This window comes from Oryctolagus cuniculus, chromosome 9, assembly GCF_051225735.1.
Source record: "Oryctolagus cuniculus isolate XC-2025 breed Fujian yellow rabbit chromosome 9, ASM5122573v1, whole genome shotgun sequence".
NCBI lineage: Eukaryota > Metazoa > Chordata > Mammalia > Lagomorpha > Leporidae > Oryctolagus > Oryctolagus cuniculus.
Window position 1 is genome coordinate 62,552,534 of NC_142875.1, and position 21,677 is coordinate 62,574,210.

A 21,677-nucleotide genomic window follows, 5' to 3' on the forward strand; every position below is an offset into this window, starting at 1 on the left:
CACCAGCAGCTGACTGGTGAATCAGCAGAACAGAATCTCTCATTCTGCTATCAAAAGATAGGCAAAATGCATTGCGTAGATTACGTAGATTATGCCTGAAAACTTGTGACCACACACAAAAAGTCACACATGCCCAACATGAACTCGCAGTATTTACAAATATCCAACAACTCAATTAATGCTGGGGGTACCCAAATCCAATTTTTCTCCTTAATGCAGAGCATTGAGAAGATATTACTTCCACAAAACGTCCCTGAGTCTGCGGATCTGAGTGTGACTGATGTTTCTGTGGATGCTGTCCCTCAGATTTTTATTTGTAAGATATATGAGGAGGTACAGCTCATAAAGAAAAGCCTTGGGAACAGGGAAACAGGGAGAACCATTTCAATAAGTCTTGAAATTAGATGGGAAGTCAATAAACTGATAATCCCGAGGCAGGCTTTCCTGGGCCCCGGGGGGCACAGAAAACATGGGATCACATTGTAGCTCAGACCACTTCAGCTCAACCAGCAAATCCAGGCCTATGTTCTGAGAAATGTCTTCTTTTTCTCCTTGGTCTATCTGCAGAGTTAGGAAAGGCAGCATGTGGACTTTGAAGGAGTGTGCGGCCGACAACGGACACCCGTGACAAGGCACTGCTCAAGCCCCGTCTACTTACTCCCTCAAGGCATTTCTTCCTCTTGCCCAAAGTCATACAGTGGCCTCTGCTTTGAAGAAACAAGTATCACTCAACTATAAAAGGGTTTAGGCCAATTTCCTGCACATTTTTAAAGCTGGTATTTCTGTTGGAATAGGCTTAAAAACACCCAGTTTACTGGGTGTGCAGCCTATGTTGAAGCAAATCTCTCTTTTTTTTTTTTTTTTTTTTTTTTGACAGGCAGAGTGGACAGTGAGAGAGAGAGACAGAGAGAAAGGTCTTCTTTTGCCATTGGTTCACCCCCCAGTGGCTGGTGCAATGCGTCCGGCACACTGCGCCCGGCGCACTGCGCTGATCCGAAGCCAGGAGTCAGGTGTTTATTGTCCTGGTCTCCCATGCAGGTACAGGGCCCAAGCACTTGGGCCATCCTCCACTGCACTCCCGGGCCACTGCAGAGAGCTGGACTGGAAAAGGAGCAACTGGGACAGAACCTGGCGCCCCAACTGGGACTAGAACCTGAAGTGCTGGTGCTGCAGGCAGAGGATTAGCCTATTGAGCCGCGGCACCGGCCGAAGCAAATCTCTTTTCTAATAAGTAGAAAATACAGAAAATTCTAAGAAGGCTAGGTGTTAAGCCCTGGTCTGCTCGGGATTAACATTCTAAGGGGATAACTGTCTCTAGCCGACCTTTGCTCCCAAATGGCATCATGGTTCCATGCACCCATCAGACACTCAAAACACTTGGTTGATTTTCTTGGTTACTGACTCTTATGATGTCACTTAAAGCATTTAAGAGACATTCTGGAATTTTTTCCCCATAAAATTCAGTGGTGCCAGAGAAAGGTCATTAGCCTGGAAATAAGGAAGGTAGAGTTTAATTCCAGACTTTCCACTTCCTGTCTTGAACACATGGGACTCTGTGTTCCTATTTATTTAAAAAGGAGGAGGTTAGGCAACATTTTTAAGGCTTCTTTTATATATAAAGAGACTTGTCATTGCCAACGTCTGGGTGAGAACTCCATGTTTGCTGTCTGGTTTAGAACTTGAATTATTTCTTGAATCCTCCCTTTAATAGTTACGCAAATATGATTAGCCCTTGGAATAGGAAACTAGGATGCCACGGTCTGGGAAGGTAAGTATATTATGTTTGGCAAGTTAAATGTAGAAGTTCTCTAATTTAGTGCAAGAGAAGAAATTCAATGAGGTTCCATCATTTAACACCAGTTACTATTTGTTACTACTTTTGACTTTACAGATTGCTTGGAAATGGCCAGGTATCAGTCCCCAGCTGGCATTAATTTTGTCACAGATCCTCCTAGGAAAATTTTTTGAAGTTTCCTACAGTATTGTTAAAACAATGGGCCGGCGCCGTGGCTCACTAGGCTAATCCTCCGCCTTGCGGTGCCAGCACACCAGGTTCTAGTCCCGGTCGGGGCGCCGGATTCTGTCCCGGTTGCCCCTCTTCCAGGCCAGCATGCTGTGGCCAGGGAGTGCAGTGGAGGATGGCCCAAGTGCTTGGGCCCTGCACCCCATGGGAGACCAGGATAAGCACATGGCTCCTGCCTTCGGATCAGCGTGGTGCACCGGCTGCAGCATGCGGACCACAACGGCCATTGGAGGGTGAACCAACGGCAAAGGAAGACCTTTCTCTCTCTCTCTCTCACTGTCCACTCTGCCTGTCAAAAAAAAAAAAAAATGCATATAAGCATGTGGTCATGTGAACATCTTTCAACTATACAAAGAAGAAAAAACAAAAACCACCTTTAACTACATTAGAGATTATTACTTTGAATATTCTGACCCTTAAAGATTTCCCCATGTAAATTGTGAACATAAACCTCACATACACACACACACACATGTGCACGCACACACACACACAGTGGAATTATCTGCTTATATTGATTTGTAACTGGTTTTATCATTCAGCAATATATTGAAAGCTTCCCTCCTGCCATTCTATAAGGGTACTCCAAAATATTCATGGAAAAGCAGAATTGAAAGAGAATATAGATTTTCTATGAGCTGTTTGAAGACCCCTCATACAATCTTCTGAAACATTGCATTTTTTTCCAAGACTCCTCATGGGTGGGCTGTTATCAACACCCTGGTACTGAATATTTACATGTTTCTAAAGTAATTCTGAGAAGTGAAAATTTAGGCAATTGCTTCAAGCTGCAGAGATTACCCAACATGCCCCAGGTTAAAAAGCAAGGGTCTCTGGCACAAAGCAACTCTGGAAGTTAGGGTGGGCTCACTGAAGAACCAGCAACACCTGCCAAAGCACTGCCTTCAGAGACCCTGTCTTGCACCTTTGCCCAGCCAGGTTTCCCCCTACTCTCTGTGGGTCACGGGGAGCCTAAATTAAATAGTGACCTTTTCCAGCAACTTCCACGAAGGCTTCTCACCTTGTGTCCAGGAACTGGGGGAGGAGTCCCTGGGCACTCAGTCTCTTTCTGAAATAGAGGGCGTCCAATCAAGTGAAAGAGAAGAGTCTCAATGCCACTTAGATACAGGAGAGCTCACTATAGTCAAAAAATCTGTATTATTATGAACTTCCATTTCCAGGGCTTCTAAGTATGAGATAAGTATCATATAATGGCAAGTGGAATTTCTGAGAAAAGGAACAAAGTAATTACTTCTCTGAATTCCATTTCCCAGTAGTTATGTGGTCATTAACTCTGCATGGCCAGCTGGAATTCTACAAGACATACTTTCATCAAGGGATAATAGCTTTATGTCACCAACTGTACTTTGATGAACACTCCAAAAACAAAAGGGAATTGACAATGTTGTTCATAAACAGTACATCAGCGTGCTAAGAAGTTGGTAACAGCCTATGTTTTAATGTGGTCTAGTATTGATTCTCTTGGCCAAGGTTCCACTTTAACGGTCTTATGGTCACACTTCAAGATTTTAGATGGAGAGGTACAGAAGAAAATCAATAGCTGCTATCTTTCCACTACCAGCTGGCTTACGTATCTGTGGCTTCTCTGCCATGTTCACATTTAAGAGACCCAAAAGCTGCTCTTGGAAGGGCTGCTCGAGTTACCAGGATTTTTAATAAGTTCAGGAATCCATTCTGACCACCTCAAAAATTTCCGATTCAACTTTCGAAGGTTCATGCACAAGAGCCCATGATCCAGAATGGATACACACACTCACCTGCTCTGTATTTTTGGTTTCATGACCACATAAGAAGGCAGCTTTTTTGTTTTATGAAAGATGTTTACTTGCTACATAAAGAGGTCGTCTGAAACCCAGATCATGTAGAACTGTCCCCAAGAAGCCTTAATCAATGTACAGAAAATCTTTAGAGAGTTAAGCTGTGCAGAAGAATTTAGACCAAAACGCTTCTTCTGTAGTGTTGTAACTAACATTTTTTTCTGCTTCCTTCATCATTCTTAATTATTAGATTTTTGAAAATGACCAGGTGTTATCTTTAGATGCAAACATTTCATTTTTAGAATGCGACACCCGCCTAGAGGCCGATGAGCTGAACTACTAAACTATTTTCTAGAAGCATCCATTAGCATCGTAGGTGAGTACGCCACACAACAGGTCAATACCGAAAACAACAGTCCTTTCTATAATCAGAAGTTCTTAACTACAAGCCAAAAGAGAAAACCAGGAGTAAACACTACTAGGGAATCATTTCTTATATTTTGGAAAGAAAAAAAAAAGCTTACAAACTTACCTGGATTCTGTCCTCTAAACTCCCTCGAAAATACTGTTTTTTTTCCCCCAGAAGTTGTACAAACCATGCTAAAACTCCAACAACACTGTGTTAATTTTGCTCAAAAGCAAGCTGAAAACATATTTTAACATCCTGTCAGAATGAGATACTAAGAGTGTCGATAAAATGACACTAAAATAAATGTAAATTTAGATTGCTGTTACAAGTGGCTGCTTGGCTCTCGGATGATGTTAGGTTGCTATAGTATTTTCCATAGCAACTTTGCATCTTATTACATAAATATTCCCTCGGTGTCCTTAAAGTCTGCTAAGGAAACAGGATTAAATCCACTCTCCTATGTAATGATCCTGCATTAGACCTCACCAGAATGAAATGCCCAGAAAGTATAATAAACTGTAATCTAGATAATGGTGTTCCTGGCAGTGGGGAAGCAGCAGGGCTCCGCGGGCTGCGCTCTGTGCTGCAACTGTATACTACTCACTGGCCATTTGTTTAAACCCTTCCCAGGCCAAGGCCTCTGCAGCTCTCCCTTTCTGGAGATCAGTTGCAAATTTCCTTATTCTTCTCCTCTGCCTGCCAACCGCTCAACAACCCAAGCCTTCTGCCATGTTCAAGGACCTCATGGCCCTAGGCAAGAAGCTAGGACCTAACATAACCAGAGGCTGCTCTGTGAAATGCAACAAGGAAAAGCACTGGGCTGTCACAGTCACACAAAGCATACAGCGAACCCATCTAGCTCCAAGCTAGCATCGAACAACGTAGGCAGATTATAGGGAGGGGCGGCACAGTGAAGTGGTTAGTCTCCTTGGTCTCCAGGCACAATGCAATTGCAACAACACAGATAAGTCTTACAGAAAACACACGGTTATGGAATGTTTGTGCTTATCTGAGAGATGTCAGGAATCATGGCACTGTTAGGAGCTACAGAAAAAACAGGATCATACGTAAGGAGGCTAAGCTTGAAGACAGGCGAGGTTTGAAAAGTGAATTTACACAACAGGTAAACATGGCCCTGTTTTCAGCAGGAGGTCTTCCATTAGGAAGGTCGGCTCTGTTACGGGGTCCATTCAATAGCATCTGTCTCTTTGTATTTAAGGCAATTAACAGGAGCAAACACTGCCCGACACTTTCCATTACAGAAAGGAAAATGGTAACTGAACGTGAACTCGGGGAACTGACCCCCAATTCAACATCTATTTGATTCCTTTGGCAAGATTAGCAAGATTTAAAAAAAAAAAAAAAAAAAAAAAACGAACAAAACAACACGGAATCAGAGACAAGCGTGAGCTCCTTGCAAACAAAGGAGCTCTACTGCAAGGGTGCAGGAGGCAGGCAGGCCAGCTCCTCAGCCCACCTTGGAGGACGGCTTCCATCGCCTCCCAGCCGGATGACTTTAACTCATCTCGCTTCCCTGTTTGGCACTTGGCTTCTCAGGAGAGGTTGCGCTGTGGCTGAAAGAACAGCACTTCAGTTCGGTGGCTGCTGCTGGACGCATGCCACTGCTCGTGTCCCTTTCAGGAGGTAATGTCCCAGGCTGCCGTCATGTGTGAGAACAGCTCATCCACTCAACATGGGTGCTCCTGGGGCGTGGCGGTGGGGGTGGGGGTGCGGGTCTGCTCCTGCGGGGAGCTTGGATCTCGGCATGTGGCTGCAGGCTGAGCCCCCTTACTGTCTGTCTGAATGCCCTTGCCCCTCTGCCAACTTCTGAGCTGCTCCACAGTGAGCCTGCTCTGTATCGCCCTCAACACTCCCAGACAGGAGCTTCAAAGCTGCGAATGACCTGGCCCCCTCTGGTGGGCTGCAAGGCCCAGGCCTGTGGGGGGGACCCGCCTTCGGCCTGCTGTTGCTGGGTGGGCAGTGCTCCTCCTCTTAGGCATGTGCCTGGCTCCAGTCTCCCTGCTGGGCACTACTTAGAACCCTCCGGAAGCACTGCCCACCAGGAAATCCACTAGACCAGAAAAATTAAGGTGGTTCTGGTTTCAAAGAGATCAAGCAGATAGCTCAAGACAATCTTCTTATTTTTTTCCACCTAAGGCTCACAGCTACACATCTAACTGTTCAGACAGACTGAATACTGCCAATTCCAACTGAACTCAATTATGTGTCCCTTACTTATTGATTTAGTTGGTTGAAAGACTTGGAAAATCTGTGATTTCCTAGGGAAACTGAAAAAAAAAAAAACATAATCTATACTGATATGGTGGTGAGTTTCCATGCGCTTAGAGTTTAAATGAGATATAAATTAGAATCCAAGAGCATTTGTTTGTGTTTTATGGACTGGCTTAAAGGTTGTCTATCAAGTAAGGGTCTTTTTCATTTCATTGTTATACAGTTTGTGTCCAATGTGCACTCGTCAAATATCGGATACCATTCATATACTCGGTAGTGGTGTTCGTTTTGGTTTATACTGAATTTAATTGACTGGCGTTGGGACATTCTCAACATGAGAGATTGTACTTGTATTAAAATGTTTATTCACTTCAAAAAGAGGCTCGTGCCCTCAAGGGCAGGGTGTGCCCGTTCTCCCCGGGGCCACAGTGCCTTGGACACCAGTAGGTGCCTGCTAGGTTTGGATGTGGTTCATTTCTCAAGGGTTCATGTGCTGCTGGCTTGGTCTCCAGGGTGGTGGCTTAGAGATGGGGAAACCTTTAATAAGAGGGGGGGGCCTAACGGGCATGGTCAAGACACTATGGGGCCTGGCCTGCCCTCAGGAAGGAATTAATGCCAGTCTGGCCAAATTCTTGAGAGAATTGTTACACCAAGAGCCAGCCCGGCCCCTCCCTCCTGTCCAGCTTCCTGTCTCGAGATGCCATTTCTTCTGCATGAGCGCCCACTGTGATGGCGTCTCCCGGGAGGCTCTTGCTAGCGCCAAGCAGAAGCTGGCGCCATGTTCTCCAACCTCTAAAACTGTGAGCTCCCCAAACCTCTTTTCTTTAAAAGCACCCAGCCTCAGGTGTCTAATTATAGCAATGGAGAATGCACTAACACAGCGCCCCCCACATGTTGACAATTGGAATGTGTTCTCACCGGTCTGCAGAGGGTGGTAGAGGTGAATGGGATAAGAAAGGAGGGGAGAGAGAGCAGGTGGCAGGGAAAAGAGAGAGGAGTGTGGGGGAGGGGGAGAAGGAGGAATGGATCTGGATTTAAAACTGTGGCTTGACTCCGGGAGGATACAGACTAAACAACAGTAAAGTTGAATTATCACTTGATCTTAGCCAAAAGGCCGAGAAGTGATGAAAGTTGAATTATCAAAAACTTCTTTCACCGGCTTCGTAAGAGGATATCAGCCTTTTTGAATGGATGCATTGACGAATCTGTCATGGTTTTCAAACGTATAGAGAAAACCTATTTCCATGGTTATCAGTGTCTTGGTTTGGCTCTACCCTAAACTCCTTTTCCCCTTTAGGACTCAATGGGGGAGGCAGTGCACTGCCCGTCCAGGACCAGAGTTATGGTGGCAACTGGGCGGCTCAAGCCAAAGACATGCTGTCAATGATTCTTTGTGGTAAAGAGGGGAAGTTCAATGGGATACTCTCCAGTACCAAAAAAGCACAGCTATATTTAAACACTTTTTTTTAACAAAAGAAGCAAGTCCAAGGTACCCTACAAATTACTACATATTAAATTGTGCCTTTTCTAGAAACCACAGCAAGCCAATTCTTTCCATCTCTCTCTCCCTCCAACTTCCCACCACCGCCCAAAATGAAATGCATGCAGGGTAGTACAGGATAACCTTCGACCCTCCTAGGGAAATTCACAAGCAAAGACTAGCCAGGAGTGGGGGAGGGGATCACCACAGCCTCCCTGCAACAAGGATCCCCCAAGCCAAGGATATTTATTCCCCTGTGGAGTTTCTCAGAATTCTGCATCAGTTACTGCCCAGGAGGTCTGAGACAAAAATCCCAGTGTTTCAGCAAAGAAGAGACAGGCAAAGAATTCCTAAAGCCCTGAGGATTTCAGGTCCGGTGCGGCATTGGGCAGTTCCCTGGGGGACTTGCTCCTGGGCAGGGGACTGGAAATTTGTATCTAAGCAGCAGCACAGGCGGTGCTGTCCCTGGAGTCGCAGGGAGTTGTCGACGGTGCAGTCATTAGACTGTCATGCCGGTCCTCCAACACCAGGGCTGAAGGGATGGCTGCCTGCCTTTGGGCGGGATCTTCAGGGCCTCGTGGGGTTAAAAAGAAAAAAACAAGTCAGTGGCTTTCCCTTCCCTGTAAGCAGCCTTGTGCTTCTTCCTTCCAGAAACCACAGGAGGCACCCTCTGGGCCGCCTCATTCAGAAAAGCAAGGGAAGGCTTTTGCACTCCGTGGGCCTGGCGCCTGAACTCCAGTTCTCTCCTGTCTTTCTCCCACCTGGGACATGACCTGCGCTGCATCCACACTCAGTGATTCTGCTGATGGAGCAACAAGCCTGGCAGAAGCTTCTAGAAGTTCGGGCACTACTTTTTGCTGTTGACAGAGGCCTGTGGGATAGACCGGGAGAGGCCTGGGAAGGGGGCTCTTCAGTGATGTCTCCGGGGGTGACTTCTGGTCCCTGCCACATGGTGGCTTCTCCACGTGCCCTGGACACTTCTGCGGGAGAGGCCAGGCTGGTCCTGCACACACACACTCGCTGCCCTGGCTTATGATACCTCCTCAGTGGGCATCCTGTTCAGAGCCATTACTGTTATTCTGGGCCTGTTCTAGGCAGACTATGAGATCATGTGCAAACCTTACTTGGGAAATCAATGGGTTGTTTAAAGAGAAATGTTCCCCCACGTCCCTCACCCGCAAAGCGACAGGTGCAAATCAGAATCTCTAACCAACTCAGTTCTTTTCTTCTACACCACCTTATAACGATGTGTCTTGCTTGCCTTGCCCCTTGTCTAAACACATCAAAAATGCTGAAAGTTCTTTTTTTTTTTTTTTTTTGAGAAACACATCTTGTTTACTTATCTGTAGATCCTACCGAATTTAAGATCCTGCACATACTCACTTCTTCCTTTTGCTACATGGAGAATTACAGAACAGAGATGCTGTGGGGAAGGGGGGGGGGGTGGTCTCTGCAAATAAACAAGGCCAAACCCAGGAATCTGGAAGTTTGAAGACATCTGGCATCAGCTTAACGAAAGACATGCATGGACACACAGATGTCAGGACAAAGGATAGATACGGCATCAGAAAACAGTGGCATAGTCCACTTGGGTGCTGAGTTTCCAAGAGGTTTCAAGGAACGACTGCCACTCCAGCAGGCACTGTAGCACAGCAGTGTAGCTCTGGGCAAGCCTCAGAAAGGCCACAGGCAACCAGGAACATGCGCAAGTCTGGGCGCTTCACCGAGTATGCCAAGTTCCTGCAGGACACGATCTGGGAGGTGTGTGGCTTTGTCCCATAGGACAGCGGAGCTGTGGAGCTGCTCCAAGGCCTCCAAGGACAAACGGGCCCTCAAGGAAAGGGTGGGGACATACATCTGGGCCAAGCAGAAGCTGGGCAAGCCAAGCAGTGTCCCCGCCACCATGAAGCAGCAGCCGCCAACAAAGTCCTCTCCACTTGCATGATAAATTCCTCAAGTCCCTTGGGAAAAAGAGTTGGGAGAATGGAATGGGAGGATGAAGGGAGATTCTGGGTAGCAGTGGCTCTCCAACGTCAGCATCAGAATTCGCCGGAGGGCGCCAATCACAGAGGGCTGCTGCTCCTCGCTTCTCCACTGCCCACCCTTAGAAGTTTCTGATTCAGCTGGCCTGGGGTGGGGCCTGCAAATTTCTGTTCCTATCGAGTTCCTGGATGATGCTTATGTCCCTGGGCTGGAGACCCCGCTTTTCGAAAACCACTGCCTTAAGGAAATAAAGGCCTCCTCCCCACGTGCCTGGGTGCAGGAGCTTCGTCCTGTGATCCTCACTGATGCCTCTGGCATTCACTTCTTAAGCCCTGGAGAAGCGGAGCAACGTGACCACGCGACAACTGGATCCAGATTGAACTGACCCTTCTGCCGTCTTGAGTTTTCCATTTACCAATTAATGAGCCCAACAACCTCATGATCACCTGCAGCCCCTCTGTGAAAAAGCCCGAGGTAGGAGGTAGGCCACAGGAGGTGGATCAAACCCATTTCTCATTGAACTCTCTCTTGGCAACAGTGGCAACTGTGGCTCTTCCCTTGTCCTGTATGCAACGCCCTTCCCCTCGGACAAACCAGCTCCCCCGTTTCTCAGGTTGTGAGCCAATATTTCCCTAACCTAGGAATTCCCATGCAATTCAAGGATGGAGGTTTAATCAGCATCTCGGGGCAGACGGAGCACACAAAGCCAGGTTCTCTCTGAACTTCTCTCCCTTTCTCCACTCAAGAAGTGACAGCCCTCGCATGGAACCAAAGGGGGCCACCCTTTGGATTACTGGTTAGGTGAACTCAAATATATCAGAAAAAAAATGTCTAATTTTCCAGCATGCTGGCTCAGAGGCAAGGAAGCTTCTTCGGGGATTAAGCAATTCCCAAATAAGAAGTCCACCGACTGAAACCAAATTTTATCTCTGATTCAGCCGCAGCTGTGGCTGCCACACTCTGGAAAAAGATTTTTATGGGGACAGGCAACATCCCTGAAAAATGGATAATAGCCCCGGATCTACGTGTGGAGAAACAACTGGAGCAATTTAAATCACTGCATTCCTAAGCAGGAGCTTAAAGTCCTATTAATAAAAGGTGGAGACACTTGAAGATGGAAGTTTAACACAACTCTAAATATGAGTGAGTTATTTGGCTCTTTCCCAATTAGTCCCCATGCGAGTTGTGGACGCCCGTGCTGACACCCCCGGGGTATGCAGCAGCGACCCGCGTTACCTGATTCGTCGACTCTCATTTTTTTGGTAGGACTGTCACAATTCTCATCGTCAGACATCTCCATCTCTTCCTCGCGCCGGATGCCCATGAGCTGCTCGCTTTGAGCGTTCCGGAGCTCCTGAAAGCAGAGGACAGGCTGCTGTCAGAGTCAAGGGCGCGCCTCGGCATGCCGTCCCCGCGGGTCTCTGCGTGTGGCACAACTGACCCAGCGATGCTGAGAGTCGCAAGTCTTGACCTCCCCAACACTGCCTCACCTAACCTGGAATGGCAAGGGGCAGAGCAAACGGCAGCGCCTTGGGTGTCAGACTTGGCATCAATCCCTGCTTGTCAACAACCAGGACGAAAATTTCCTTGTCTGTCTAAAAGGGGCTAATACCATCTACCCAGCAGGGCTATCTCAGGGACCACACAGCAAGGCCTATTACGTGGCAGCCCGGCGGGACCCGCAGTTAACTGGAATGAGCATGAGCATTGGACTTCTAAAGAGGTCTGGTCTGGCCTGCCACTGACCTGCTGTGTAATTGAAGAAATGCTCCGTGGGATACTGTGATAGTTTTGAGCGTGGAATGAGCGAATGCATGCAAGAGACTTAGCATCAAGCCTGACACTTGCTTTGCTAAAAGCTGGTGATGTCGGCCACTATTATTTGTCACATAAAGAGTGTCCCTGCATATGTATGGGCCTGTGTGATCTCGATTTCTCTCTCCCGCTCTCTCCTCTCTCTCTTTCTCTATCTTCTTTCTCTCCTCTCTCTCTCACACACTCATACACATACACACCCCAACACACACATACCATTCAGATGTCCAAAACTGAAAACTCAGAAGGTGATGGGTACTTTAGCCCATTTTAGACTGAGAGCCCCAGATCTTGGGACATCTCTTGCTTTCTCTACTTACTGGAGTGTGACTGCAATCAAGTCATTTTATTTCTCGGAGACTCTGTCTACTCATTCATGAATAGGGAATAATAATAACATTACAAGGCAATTAGAATGTAATAATGTATGCAAAAACTCACTGTAAAATTTAGAGTAACACAATAAATTTTTTACTGCTATGCCTCAAATCAGGACATCGTAATCATTTACACCAAATAACTATACCATTATTTTGTACCTAACTGTGTACGGGAAATGAGAGGTCTTCAAAGAGTTCGCAGAAAATGTGCATTATGAAAAATTATACATAGGATTTCAACATCTTTTTGCACCAAAATATATTCACCTTTTAATTTCATGAACTTTTTGAGGTCCTCTCATATTTGTGAATCCTTATGCATTCTTTTTTTTTTTTTTTTTTGACAGGCAGAGTGGACAGTGAGAGAGAGAGACAGAGAGAAAGGTCTTCCTTTGCCATTGGTTCACCCTCCAATGGCCGCCGCGGCCGGCGCACCACGCTGATCCGATGGCAGGAGCCAGGAGCCAGGTGCCTTTCCTGGTCTCCCATGGGGTGCAGGGCCCAAGCACTCGGGCCATCCTCCACTGCACTCCCTGGCCACAGCAGAGAGCTGGCCTGGAAGAAGGGCAACCGGGACAGAATCCGGCGCCCCGACCGGGACTAGAACCCGGTGTGCTGGCGCCGCTAGGCGGAGGATTAGCCTAGTGAGCCGCGGCGCTGGCCGTCCTTATGCATTCTATTCTTACATGTATTACTCCCTGAAAGAATTAAAACAGGGAGAAGGCTCTGTTTTCCCTTCTCCCCGTTTAACCTGAAGTGTCTACAGAAAAGCCATATTCTAATAAGCAAGCCTATGAGTAACAGGAAGTCTAGGTTATGTCACATAACTTACTAGTGGATGACTTTAAATACAGCTCGACTGCCCATTCAGCAATGTGTGGGTATCAGCCTGTGCTAGTGGTTCTCAATTCTGTTCTCTCCTTTGCACACAGATTTCAACAGCAGCTTGACAGGAGCACACTATTCACAGCTGGCGGTATTGGATGGTCAGCACTGCACTGTGGGAGTCACCACTGCCTCGGACACAGAAGGGGTGAAATCTGGGGTGCAGGGCCAGGGCCACCAATCGCAGGGAAGCTCTGGAAGGCCACCTTATTTGACGGTGCCACCTGGCAGAAAGAGGGGCCATTTCTGCCCTAAATAATGCCCTCAGGCCTCGGAGGCAGGTGCCACACACGATTAGTGGGGAAATTTTTAGGTTGTGGACAGCTAATTCGTCCACTGACAAAGAGCCCAGTTCCCATAGGGGTGGCTTAGAAATATCTGGAACAAGAAAAAGTCAGGTGGAGAGAATAAATGAGGCCGAAAGGGTCTGTTGTTTAGTCCCTGCAATTAATGACAAACTGCCATACTGTAGTTGCTGTGGGGGAAGGGCGCAGGGGAGGGGGAAGGAGGGTGCTCGCACAGCGTGCCTCGAGTTCAGCAGTAAATCACTGGTACACTCTAATACATCTGTAGAGGTGTTGCAGGTAATTAGCGGATGCGGTACATGGGAATGCAGTAAAAAAAAAATCAAGCCAATTATCAAGCTTATATGCAACTGAGAAATCATCCACAATGTTAAATTACCAGCTGGTATTTAATCAATTAGGTAACATGTAGGAGAGAAAATCAAAGGTAATTTAGAATTCTATTTCCTAATGTATATCAAAAGAGGTGTTGGAAGTGGCGGTTCGAAGGCACAGAGACCCTTTCCAGGAGCGCCTTTGAGGCGTGCACGCCTTCCATCCTGCTAGAGCATCCACTGCCGCCTCCTGGTGCCAAGCCAAGCAAGCAGGCAACCTGGGAGCACACTGCCAGCCTTCACGGGGCCTGCTCCGCGCAGCACAGCCAAGGCATTGCAGGAAGTGGAGTCACGTGGGGCAGCGCTGACTTAGGTCGACATTTACAAAGTGACAATGGCCTTGTTGTGCCCAGGTTTGCTCAGTATCATGCCACCTGCCTTTCTCTGGACATTTCTCTTAACCACGTTTGGTTTTTATGTGAAAAGTAGAAAGTAAACAACTCATGGACTGATCAGCCCCCAAATGCGATCACAGTTCATCGATGCCAGTTTGTTTTCATAGCCCTCAATGTGTGCATCATGTCGCAGATGAAGGTGTTTATTACTTTTTATTTATTTATTTTCTTCTCCTGAAAAGTGACTTAGCCTTGGGTCTCGATTCAGTGGCAGACAGAATACCAGGAGAGCACTCTTCGTTTTTCTGATCCTTGAAAAATTAAAGAGAGACCCCACCCCTCCTTACTCATAATCCTGAACAGAGGAGGAGAATTATATCAGTCACCAACCACCTTCTCAGGCGTTAGTGAACAAAATAAAAAATGCCCTTCTTAACAATAAATTGCACTAGCATTTTAAGTGTCCCATTATTGTGAAGTCATTCAGTATGCACCATAATAACAGTGATAATAAGGAATTCATTTGGTATTCATGTGGATGTTACATCTAGTGCCATTGGTATTCTACTGTAATTTAGCATTAGTTAATGGGCACTTAAAATGTCACCCAAATGATTGATATCACAGTACTTTGTGGTTCCTCAAACTCAATATAAAACACTTATTTTACAAGTGTGAGTCAAAATCATTAAATAAATAAACCTTACCTTCTATAAGTTTGGGATTTTGAAAGAGGGGAATATCATTAGAGAACTTTAATATTAACATGCTGCAGATGGAGAGGCATCCAAATGAAAAACATTCTCTCATTGAAAAAAAAAAAGAAGCAAACAAAGACAGTATACTTACTTTTAAATTACAGGTTCAAAGCGTACACTACACTGTAGAGCTAAAAATAACAGCTGGATGACCATGACTAATGGCACTTTTTTGGCGTTTCTAGGTGGCAAATGAAGGTCAAGTTCTGTACTGTTTCCTTGGGGTTAGATACTCACACTTCACACATGCATTGAGGCATTTGTTCTGGGCAGAGGGAGTGACAGGACGCAATGGCTAGTACATGGGTAAAACATTGCTATAATGAGAAGACTTGGATGGAAAGGCATACTTGCCATTTCTAGCCCAAAGAGTAAACCATCATCAGCACATAGAACACTGAAAAATAATCTGTACTTAAAAACTACTTTTCTATATTAAAATAATAAATGCTTTATTAGGCAAAGTGTCTTTGTTTATTTCCAAGCTCTTTACCATCAACAAAAGAGATTCTTCTCTCCCTGTGCAGAGAGAGAAAAATGCTCTCTCCTTTAAGTATTAAGTCAGCTGCTTTTCTGCACAAGGGATAAATCTGAGTTGGAGCTGACAACGAGACAGAACAATGGCAAGAAGACTGCCCCTTGTAACAAAAACCATAATGGCTGCAGCCACACTACTCCCTGCCAATCCAGCTGTGTGATGGTGGTTAAAAAATAATCATAAAATCACCAACCTCAGAATGCTTTCGCCAAATGTCTATGTTCTTGCGCTGAGCTTTCGAGAAATGGTCCCAAGCTTTTTGTCTGGTAGAAGCGTTGAAAACGGCCACAATCTGCTCAACTTTGGTGAACAAGGAAGTCAAACAAGACAAGTAATTTATGTTGTGATCACCATAGGGAAGCAAAGCAAAGACACTAGGAGTCTATGGATGATGTTGCAATAGAAACAACATCATCAATATCCATCCCTTTTGTGCCTTTTTGTACTTACATTTTAGCAAGGTTGGGGATGTCTCCCTTCAAGTCTGTCTCCATAACTTTAGGTTAAACCAAACTCTAAATACGACTGAGAAAAGCTCATGGGCATCTACTTCCAAGCATCCTTCAGCTCTTGTTTTAAAATGTGATTTGATATATCTATGTACCTAGATCTACAGAAATATAGACAGCAGTGTGGGCATATGGAGATAGACACATACATAAATAGCAGTTCCTGGGTTGGGTACGTAGAAGTGAAGCCGGGGTGCAGTGGCTAAGTGGGGAAGAGCCAACCATGTATCTTTTCCTCTTTTGGTCTCCATCTCAAGGACTTAATGTCAGAAGACGTTACCTTGTCCGCGTCCCAAGCTAGGGCAATGAACAGTTGTTATCATATCTCCCCTCAACCTCAGGGGCCAGTTTTCATCTGTGGCTCCTTTCTTTGATTCTCTGTTGCACAGACTGCAACCAGCTCTGCAGCCTGCTGGCAGGAAATAGGAGCCACCACATCCAAGTCCGAGCAGACCCAGGCTCATGTCAGCAGTCCTGGCATGCAGGTCTTATTTTAACACCATTGGGCACCATCTATAGTTCATCACAATCACTTGCACTCATGGTTATTCCAATATATCCTTCAGTAAGCACCCCTCCCGCTGTTTTTCAAACCACTTAAAGTTCTGACTCTACCACCTTGATTTCATTTAGCACTTCTGTTGCTTCTAAGCATGGTGCTACTGGAATGATCAATTTGATGGTTATGAACAAAACTGCATAGAAAAAGGCATGGGCTCTTAGTAATACATGTTAGGGGTCGAGTCAAGCAAGCCAATATTGCTTCAACAGTTATTGAGCTAGTAACTATGGGATTAAGAAAATTGGAGCACTGACTTAATCATATAATTAAGTTTGGACTTCTAAATATTTAGAAAGGCACAACTGAAATTAGCTTCTCATAAATACTAACCCCCATCAATATAAATCTTTCATGATTCCCAAGGCTCTATTATGAAAAGGACATCAAAGCTCCCCTAAAACTTTTGGTGTCCAAAGGATGGCAGAGAGTAACAGAGTCATCCCCATAGAAGACGAATACTTTGGTGACACAGTTTTAAAAGTCAGCACACAAAGTAAACAAGCGGATGATGGAGCAGAGGACACAAGGTAGATTCTCTCCACTTGCAGTACCGTGAATGTCTCACCACGCTAATAGGCAACTACGTCTCAAGCTACTGGTAATTTTCCTAGGAGGCTTTTATGTTGACTGTTTTCCACCTCAGGGGAGCCCAACTCCAACTGTCTTTATTTAGCAAACGTTGTCATTATTTCACAGGAATTTGTTTCACCCAATTTGGATGGGAGGATTTTCCATTCGCCTGAGTCACACTCTCTCTGACTGCATGTGGCTTCTTCCCTCCGCATCCTCACCTGGAGGAAGTGGGACTTCCAGACTTGTCACCTCGAGATGCTCCCAATGCTGAACTTCGCCCGACCCGCAGCCCCCACCGCAGAGCACAGCTGGTGGAGGACAAAACCTGTTCAGCTCGACCTCATGGGCTTTCTGCTTGTTTTGTCTGTGCACTGGCTGGGATCATGGAGGATTTCAACTGCTCTTTGCAGGGGCAGCACAGAAACAACCCTAAATCCACTGTCAGATGAGATTATCTGGCAAGGTGGTGGTCATGAGATTATGAAAGAGTAATAGATTCCACTGCCTTTAATAGCAGAGCTATTTAAAAAAAAACACAAATATTTTATTTAATTGAAAGACAAAGAGAGAGAAATATTGATTTTCTATCTGTTTGTTTACTCCTCTAATAGCCACAAAAGCCAGAGATGGACTAGGCTGAAGCTAGGAGCTAGGAAACCAATCCTCGGTTTCCCAAGTGGTTGGGATGGACCCGATTATTTTAGTTATCAGCTGCTGGCTCCTCAGGCTCCACACTGTCAGGAAGTTAGAACTGGGAGTGCAGCTAGGACTCAAACCCAGGCACTCTGATATGGGATGTGAGAGTCACAGCCAGCGTCTTAACTGCTGTGCCGAATGCCCAGCCCAGCAGAGCTCTTTGATTGGCATCACTGGGAAGAGGAAGAGAAAGGGTGTCTTGATACCAGGACTGAGGGGTTGGAGGCTGGTCGTCAACATTCTGCATTCTGCCAGGAGAAGCTATTAATAAAGACACACTAAAGAGAAAATCATGTGTTTATAAAACGATTGTATAAAGGTAAGAGACTAGGAAGGCACACGGAGGAGGACAGAAGGGCAGACAGTTAGACACCCAATACCCAATGGCCTAATACTGCACCAGTTTAAGGGTAAAACCAGATCCTCTAACCTCTGTTCAAACCATATGTATATTGCAGAGATTATCTGATTGAGGGAAGTGCCTCCTGTGACTAACACATTCCAGGGCATGAGTTCAATTCATCCCTCACTAATTCAACAAACATCTGGGGTCCTATCAGGTACCAGATGCTTGAGTGATTGCTAGAAATATATGATTCAGGCATATTCCTCACCCTTGACGAGATCACAGTCTCTGAGGGAGAAAGAAAGGCGAGCAGATAAGTAACCTATGGATGACTGCTCTAGGGACCCAGAGAACAGAATAACTAAGTGGCTGGGTGGAAACCAGGGAACATCCCCCAAAGAAGGCCACATTTCTGCCAGGTCACACCTGCTGATGCAATGCTTGCTCAGCAGAGAAGGCACCAACCACTTACTCAAAGGTTGGCAGGGAGTGGCAAAAGGACCACAGGAAAGTAGCAGGTGGGGTGGGGGTGGGGGTGGGGTCAATGTTGGCTGAGAACAAATCAGGGAGAACTGTGTATGCTAATACAGACTGTGAACTTGATTCCACGGGTCCAGGAGGCATGCATTTTGAGTCGGATTTGCTTGGAAAAAATGATGTTAGCTTGAATTAAGGCAGAGGCTAAGGAGTGGAAGGTGAGACAAGTTACCATTGGACAGGGAGAGGGGATAGCACAAGGCATTGCTACCTGGAAAGAGGAGACAAAAGAGACCTGCAGGACTGGAGCTGGGGCAGCATTCAGACAGCCAGAGAATTAGCAGAGGGAGTTCTGAGAAAGAAGACAAGGAATTTGCTTTTGGACTTGCTGAGTTTGAGAATGCCGGCAACCCATCTGGATGGAACTGAAATATGGGCTGGGAGTTCTGAAATAAGTCAGAATGCATAGATGTTGGAAATTTCCTGGGCTATCTCCACTTCTTGTGATTGTACGCGTATTCTTTCCAGTGACATAAGCAATACTGAATGCAGTTTTCTTACAAACTTTTATACTTTTCCCTGACATATTTGCAAATCTAACAGGTTTGAAAATACTCTTGGAGTACTGACATGGCCAGGTATGCTTCTCCCATTTCTGCAGACTGCCCCGGAGCCAGCCACTTGTCTTGCAAATGTAAGTTCTTGGGCATATGAAGGGACTCTGAAAGAGTGCTTAGATCAGCGGGAATTCAGCATCACTGGGGGGAACCCCCTCAAAGACTATCCCCAATGAATGTGATTCAGAGACAACATATTTTAAAGATCATGAATCAGGAAGACTGCTAGTACTGATGTCACCAGTGTGGACCCTACACTGTGTGTTGTCTATGGCATGGAACACCAAAGAGAATTAGGATGCCACGTGCGACTTCTCTAGTGTAAGTTATACTACCTGCTCTATGCACAATCAAGCAACAAGTAGTTACTAACTAAACTACAAGTGGTATCATCAAAGCTCTACTTCTCAGAGAAAGAGAAAAATAGCAAACAAGATGCACCAGCACCTGTCCAGAGAAAGCAGCTTTCACATAAGCTATGCTGCAAGCAGAAAAAAAAATATCAGCTCAGCCCCTGCCCTAGGACATTCATCACCTTAGTGGTCTTTAGAATGGCAGCTGAAGGCCTCACCGGGTTCTGTGTCAGGTAAAAAGCATCAGTACTGTTCTATGATGGCTACTTATTTATTTAAGAAAGATCACTCCAAAGTTTTGAACATATCAACAGAAAGAGCTCTCTATACCTAGCAGGTCTGTTCCCCAAAGTTCGGTTTTGAGTGTTTGTCCTGAAGTAGATAATTTGAGGATCGCAAGAAAATAAACATGGTGAATTCTTCAAAAGCATACATGAATACCAGTTTTAGATGGCATAAAGAGCCCCCCCCCCCACCCCCGCACGCCCAGTGGGAGTGAATAAACATAACCGACTCATGGAGACTTGCTGACACCACTAAGCACTCTGTGTAGCTGCAGAGCCCCGCCAGGAACTGCTCATGAGCTCACACATGAGCATGTGTGGACATACATAAGCCCACAGAACATGCATGTGTATGCACATATGTGTGTACATGCTTCACATATTTAAAAAATCATAAAACTGAGTAATTCAACCTTTGCACTTCCCCCCCTCGACATTTGGGCATTCGCTGAATTAAAGCACACTTCTTCATTGACAGGGAACTTCATGAAGTACCTTGAGAAGTACTTGTCCTTGTTCTTAGCAAAGCCCATGGGGACAGACCATGCTTAGACAAGCACCCTGGAGAAAGCAGGCCTCCCAGCGTGAAATCTCAGCGTTCTGGGCTGCACCTGCTGCTCCACCCCGAGCTCTGAGCAGACAAGCTTTGGAAGTGATGGGAATGGAAGGTTAGGCTCCTTCAGAGACTACCAACACAGCCCTCTCTCCTTCACTGCATTCTTTCTCCCCATCCCTGTACCTCCCTCATCACTGTGCCAAAGTTAAACAGCTGTAAAAGATCCCTAAACCTATTGAGTATCCCAAATATCTAAAGAAACAGATTAACTTCTTACAGGCAGTAGGATGCCTAAAGAAAGCACCTCAAACAAATCTTCTAAGCCTGAGTTTTGTTTCTAATGTATTCTGGGCTCATGAGAGAGCCTTAACTCTGTAGGGTTCAGAGGAAACTTTTTTCGTTTAAGGGATAACATCTTTCCAATCCTCCATGAAAAGCTCCTAAGAGATTTTCAAAGACAGTAACGAATGAAATAGTTGACTTCCCCTGCCCCAGCTGGCTACAGCTGTTTCTAAACACTAAAAGCTAGGGTGGAATTCTTTTATTGGGGAGAAGGGACTAAAGAAACTACAAGACATTATATGTGGCGCTGGGGCTGAAGAACCTTGGCAGTAGACATAGGGATTGCGAACAGAGGGAATACAGTGAAGAGTTCAGATTTCGGGACATCCAGAGAAGCGAGACATTATCTAAGAAGAGGGCGCTTAAGTGTCAAACACCAGAGGAAGCTGCTACAAAAGACACTCCTGGATCCTCAGCACGGAGAGCCTGCCAATCAGCCTGTTGGGAAGCGCAGGGAACGGAGGCACGGAGTGGCATTTCAAATTGAGGGGGAAAGAGGGCATTCCGGGGTTTTGTCTTGAGATGGGTAAAAACAGCCCCATGTGACCTCAAGCGCTGTTAAACCAGGGCCAGCGCACCAGCAAGCAGTCACGGGGTTTCTGTGCCCCTGGACAGAGGAGGTCAGGCGTCCAGTTCTCTCAGGGAGTGCAGTGTGGGTAGAGGAAAGTGGATCATGCTGAACAAACTGGCAGAAAACAAACAGGATGGCTTTTAGCGAATTTCAAGCAAGCGGGGAATGGTCAAACGGCTTAGATACAAAGATATTTGACAGATAGTGATTTTTTTTTGAGATGCATAAATCTTGGTAGTTTTCAGGAAACTGTAGATCCCCTAATGAATTCCTATATTCAAATGTTTTGAAAAACAACACAACCAAAAAATCCATGAGATTATAGTCGCAATGGTTCCTTACAATATAAAGCATCTATCAGGCTTTTTAAGCCCCAGGAATCCCCTGCCTAGCTTATCCCTCTTGACTAAATAAAACACATGTCCATGGTGGGGAAAGGGACAAAATGAAAAGCACAAGTCTCCCTCCCCTGCTGGCTTCTGTCTTCAGCAGAAAT

The 21,677-nt window shown here is 45.9% G+C and overlaps 1 protein-coding gene across 4 annotated transcripts in view; it reads right to left on the minus strand.

Annotated features, from left to right (window-relative positions):
* ENOX1 (ecto-NOX disulfide-thiol exchanger 1) overlaps window positions 1–21,677 on the minus strand; it is a 409,938-nt gene that overhangs the window by 89,690 nt on the left and 298,571 nt on the right. For 3 of the 4 annotated variants that reach the window (XM_089303638.1, XM_089303637.1, XM_051850649.3), the window contains 2 exons: window positions 15,489–15,595; window positions 11,142–11,259 (listed from right to left, as the gene is read on the minus strand). In XM_089303638.1, coding sequence (XP_089159764.1) covers window positions 11,142–11,259; window positions 15,489–15,595 — 225 coding nt within the window. The remainder of the gene's footprint in view (window positions 1–11,141; window positions 11,260–15,488; window positions 15,596–21,677) is intronic. The other variant, XR_016212892.1, reaches the window with a different exon arrangement.